Here is a 5,335-nt window from a genome sequence, read left to right on the forward strand (position 1 = left end):
CCACCCTGTAAAAAAAAATATGTCAAATTTAATTCCCCCAAGATGCAGGTGTGGAAGCAAACCAGGGCGCCTCTCAGCACCTGTGCCATGGCCTGCGCGCACGGGGGACACCGATGCTGAAATGGCCCCGATGCTGCCCACTCCTGCCGAAGTGTGAACTCAGTGGACAGAGAAGGGTGAAAACAGAAGCACAGAAAAGCCTCCCACCTGTGTGCTCGCAACGTTAGGCAAACGGCAGGCTTGTCCTTTGGAAACGAGAATTAAAGGGTAGTTGGAAACTACCCATGACTTTGTATGTATTTAGTAACGAACGACATCATCCGGGGCACAGAGATGTTAGGTGGGGACTCCGGCTCTGGGACGCGCCTCTCCGGCCGCAGGGTCTGGGGCTCTGAGGAGCCACCAAATTACGGCTGGTGGGGTAGGGGGTTAATTGCAGTGTCATGGGGAGCCCGGAGGAGACTCCACCCCCAATTTGAGCCGCCTGGAATTTACGCTTCCCCGCAGGAGGTCGGGAGCCCCCAGGGACCCCTGGCGACCCTGAACTTCCCCTTTTGAGAGTTTCCCCGCGTTTCTCCTCCCGCTGGCGAAGACACGCCCAACCGGGCCGCCTAAGTACACCCAAGGCCAAGCACTGGGCTCAACACACCTTTTTTGGGGGAAAACAAAGATGAAAGCAAGTTTCAGGTAAAACCTAACAAATGTCAATCTCCTTGAGGGACCCATCCGAGGTGTTGAGGGTTTCCTGATTAAAGCAGTCCCTTTCCACCGCTCCTCCAATCTGGAATCACCAACTGGACAGAATCATTGATTTGTTTTTTGTTTTTTTTTTTAAGAGTAAATCTGTTGTTTTTAAATGGCAACTAATTATGGAGACCTAAGGGCTAGTTAACCAGCTTTATAAGACCCCACCTTTTCTCTCTTTGTCCCAGGGCTTCACTGCCCTACCTCAGCCCCTGGGAGGTTTCCATGGTAATGGGCTTGGGTCTCCGCCTCCGAACCCACCTGAGGGCCCTCCCTGGCGCCCTGCGTGGTCGTTGAGGAAGGAGAGCCCCCAGCAAGGCTGATCCCCGGCTTAGGTCAAAGCATTCCTCAGGACCGAGCTCGGCGATGAGCCCCCAGTCTCCCCGGACATCCTGGTTCCTGCTTCTCCTAAGAACTTCTGGGCAAAGTGTAATTCTCATCTGGGATACCCTTCTTTCTAGATTCCCATTTTTGCTTCAGGAAATCCATGTTTTCCTTTAGGTGTTCTAGCAACGGCTGTGAGTTAAAGCCATGCTGACATCGTCCCCCCTAGCGTGTTAGGAGCTATGGACCGCAGAAGCATGGAGCGCCTCTCTTGCAGGTATGAACCCATCTTGAATGTGAACTTTTGACCACTAGAGCTTACCAGCTTCAGAGATAATGGTCTGCGCCTCTCTGTCATTTGACTTCATCCTGCGCGAACCTTAAAAGGGCTGCCAGCGGTGATGCTGTTTTTCCCGAGAGACCTGGAACTTCACACTTAAGAGTTCCATCCAGCGTTGCCTGTTGGCTTTGAACTTTTTCAATGGGGGTAATGGCGCCATCTATGAAATGACTAGGGCTTTCCTCTCTTGTGTAAGAAAAGCTCGGTGTCACAACCAAATGAAAAATCTGCTTCTAAAAAGTTGAAAGGCACAGACAGATTCGATACTTGCAAAACCCTGAAGAACGATGGGGGTGGGGAAGGGATTGTCCGAACCTTAAAGTCTTCTAAGTGACTGGTTTAAATGAAATAGTTTGTGAGATGTGATTCATCAATTGCACAGAATGTTATGGCGTCATTTGTGAAATCGAAGCCAAGAGATTTTCGCCTACTTAAAATTATGTGTATATGAGGACAGAGCCTATGAAGTCATAATACATATTGGAAAGAACTGGCTTTTAGGCGGCTTTTATTCTCATTATTCTTTCTGCTGTTTGATGAATTAGCCATTTAAAAAGAAAGGAAAGAAAAACAAAGGTGGAGTTCTACATTTTCTCCCTAGTGGTCTGTGGTCTTGTCCTCGTGTTGAGAAAGCCCAGGTGTTAACTCGAAGAGCTTGATTTGCTTTGTTTTGCTAACGGATGTTTGATTTCCTCCTCCCAGTGTGATTTTGATCGTGGCCATTTCCAAAGCGTTTGAACCGGAATTCGCCGCCGCAGCCGGTGAGGGACTTTTATTTTGATCGGTAGCAATTCTCACGTGGCCTGAAATACTGACCCCACCAAGCTAATTTTGTCCTTCAGGGTTGGGCCACCCCCGTGAACTTGCACGTCCCCCTCAGGGAGACCCCGCCTGGAGAGATAACGGCCTTCGGTCCCTGGAGGAGACTGCAATTCGCCATCGATCTTTGCAGTTGGTGCCGTCCCTAGGAATCCAGGACAGTAAGACCTACCTGCCTTAGATCTGCAGCGCGCTCTCCCCGTCCTGGTCCCCCGGGCTTCCTGTCTTTCTGATGCTCTTTCTCCTGAGTGGCCACCTGATGCTGGAGCCAGGTGGATGGTTGGACTGAACTTGGCTCTGGAGGCCAGACCAACAGGGTGCATTTCACCTCCCTGGGACGCGGGTTCCCCCCCTGCTTCTCTGGGAACCACCCCTGGCCTGAGCATGAAAAAAAGCAGAGGCGCGATAGCAAAGCAACATCAAAAAAGCAGAGTCCTGGGGCGCCCGGGTGGCTTAGTCGGTTAAGCCTCTGACTTCAGCTCAGGTCATGATCTCGCGGTTTGTGGGTTCGAGCCCCGCGTCGGGCTCTGTGCTGACAGCTCAGCGCCTGGAGCCTGCTTCCGGCTCTGTGTCTCCCTCTCTCTCTGCCCCTCCCCCACTTGTGCTCTGTCTCTCTGAAAAATAAGTTTAAAAAAAAGAAAACAGCAGAGCCCTATTTTGTAAGCTTCACAATATTTAGACCTCTCCAAGCACTGGGAAGACCAAGCCTTCAGCACTGTATTAACCTTTGCTTTTCCAGGACCTCAGCTTTTCAGTTCCCCCACCCTCCCAGCTGCCTCTTCTTCCATTTCAGGTAAGGAGCTGAACAGAACCTGCTGTCTGAACGGGGGAACCTGCATGCTGGGGTCCTTCTGTGCCTGCCCCCCCTCCTTCTATGGCCGGAACTGTGAGCACGATTCACGCAAAGAGTAAGCAAGCCATTAAGGCAGGGGCTGGGGGTGGGGGCGTGGATGGAGGGGGAAAGAGGTGAGGGTGAAAACCCATAGGCGTCACCTTATCTGTTCCTTTTCAGGAACTGTGACTCTGTACCCCATGGCGCCTGGCTGCCCAGGCGATGTTCCATGTGTAAGTGCTGGCACGGCCGGCTTCACTGCTTTCCTCAGACATTTCTACCCGGGTGTGGTAAGCGGATAGCCCCCTCTTTCACGCTTTCAAGTTAGGTGCCTGTGGCCACTGGGTTAACGGGGTCTCTCCTCTTAGCTCATGGCTTGCCAGACCCAGGCAGCCAGATTGTGCTTGTGAAAGCACCAAGGACCCCAGGTGGGGTGGGCACGTGCGCGTCCTTTCTATTTATTTTATATTCACTGCCTCAGAAATGTCGCCTTCGAGGTGGAGACAGTTATTTCAAGCCTGTTTGACATTTTATCGTATGTGGACTTCTGCGAAAAGTAAACAAGCAAACGCTTGGCCTCTTAAACACCAAGAGATGCTCTCCATTTGGGCAGGGAGATCCAGGCAAGCCCCAAGCAGACAATTCAGTGCCCACCCAACTCCACCTCACGCCCTTGAATTCCACCAGATGCTTGACCTCCCTCTCGCTCCTTGAGAAGCTCATGGATCCTCCAAGGCCCCCGCGTGGATCCCCGGGTGAATGGTCTCAACCTTGTCACCTTGCTGATTTGTATTGATTTGAGGAAAACAATAACAAGAAGGGCAGGGACCCGGGGGAGAACAAGAGTCGAGAGGGTTCTCTCCTCACCCTGACCTGAGCCAGATTTCTAGGTGCACCCAAGTTCAGAGGCCTCCCGTATTCTGACCGTGTAGATGTTAGAAACTGCAAATGGTCAAGTCCAGAAATGAAATGAAGGCAAATGCTTCACTTGAGTACAAGATGGGACCCCTGACCCAGGCGGGGATTGTGGCTTTTCCATTTACATCCTGGCTGTCAGGCCCAGGATAGGTGTTTGGTAAGCATGGATAGGTGGAGACCATATTTTCTTCCTGGAACTCGGGACCCAAAACGTGCTGTCTCCTTAGCATCCGCGCCTAACCAAGTTCGGCTGCATCCCTGCCATTGTCACCGGCTGGGGTACTTTTCCAGGTGTGAGGGCATGTGTCCAGGGAAAACCAAGTTAACGGGAGACCCATGTCAACCTGTGTTGAAAGATGGTTTTTCAGGGGAGTCTGAATTCCACGTAATCGGTACTGTTTGGTCCCACGAGCACCCTGTACTCACCGAATGTGGGGTCCCAACTGATTTTTGGCGGGTGTAGATGTGCCATGTGCCATGTGGAGGGATTTCCTTTAATGACCAAGTGTCCTTACCTTTCAGATGGCCACGTGATGGATGAGCACTTCCTGGTTTCCAGGACTCCAGAATTAGCACCGTCTTCGGGCATCACTTTCTCTCTAGCTGGCATCTGCCTTGCTATACAAAGTTACCGTTAACAGACACCGGCATATGGGGTATTTCCATGCAAACCCCATAACCTGTAAAGGTCGTCACCCTAATGTCCTAACTGGAAGATGATCATTTGTTAGTTGCCTTGAAACAGCGGATGGATTTTCATCACGGTCCGTAACACTTTCTTAAAGTCCCAACTACTTTCCTCTGCCTTCTCCTCTCCAAAAAACTTTTGTAACAAAAAAAAAAAAAGAAAGAAAGAAAAGTCAGCCATATCTACACTCTGACCAAGTTCTGTTTCTTGATACATGTTTCTTTACCAAGGGCTTCCTGTTTCCTTTAAACAATTGAATTCTATCTTCAGATTACTAAAAGCTACTCCTAATGTGGAACTGGGGCTAAACTGAGGAGTAGAGTTGACCAAAATCAACCAAGATCTCACCTTTAGGGGCTCCTGGGTGGTTCAGTCAGTTAAGCGTCTGACTTTGGCTCAGGTCATGATCTCACAATTCATGGGCTCAAGCCCCGCATCGGGCTCTGTCCTGACATCTCAGAGCCTGGAGCCTGCTTCCGATTCTGTGTCTCCTTCTCTCTCTGCCCCTCCCCTGCTTGCGCTCTGTCTCTCTCTCTCTCAAAAGTAGATAAACATTAGAAGAAGAAGAAGAAGAAATTATGTTTTCTCCATACCTTGCAAGTATTTTAACTGTTGTAAAAAGAAAATGTCCACAATACATGTATTTCATTGTAAACCAGGTGGTAAAACT

The 5,335-nt window shown here is 50.3% G+C and overlaps 1 protein-coding gene across 1 annotated transcript; it reads left to right on the plus strand.

The window, feature by feature from the left end:
* The first annotated feature begins 1,007 nt into the window (after positions 1-1,007).
* On the plus strand, positions 1,008-4,823 carry TDGF1 (teratocarcinoma-derived growth factor 1). Its single transcript, XM_019417263.2, has 6 exons — positions 1,008-1,345; positions 2,111-2,169; positions 2,251-2,388; positions 3,021-3,135; positions 3,240-3,349; positions 4,500-4,823. Exons 1-6 carry the CDS (start codon positions 1,311-1,313, stop codon positions 4,613-4,615), a joined length of 573 nt encoding a protein of 190 aa, XP_019272808.1. The 5' UTR covers positions 1,008-1,310; the 3' UTR covers positions 4,616-4,823.
* Positions 4,824-5,335: the final 512 nt, after the last annotated feature.

Source organism: Panthera pardus, unplaced genomic scaffold (genome assembly GCF_024362965.1).
Source record: "Panthera pardus isolate Hobbes unplaced genomic scaffold, ASM2436296v1 HiC_scaffold_8, whole genome shotgun sequence".
Taxonomy (NCBI): Eukaryota; Metazoa; Chordata; class Mammalia; order Carnivora; family Felidae; genus Panthera; species Panthera pardus.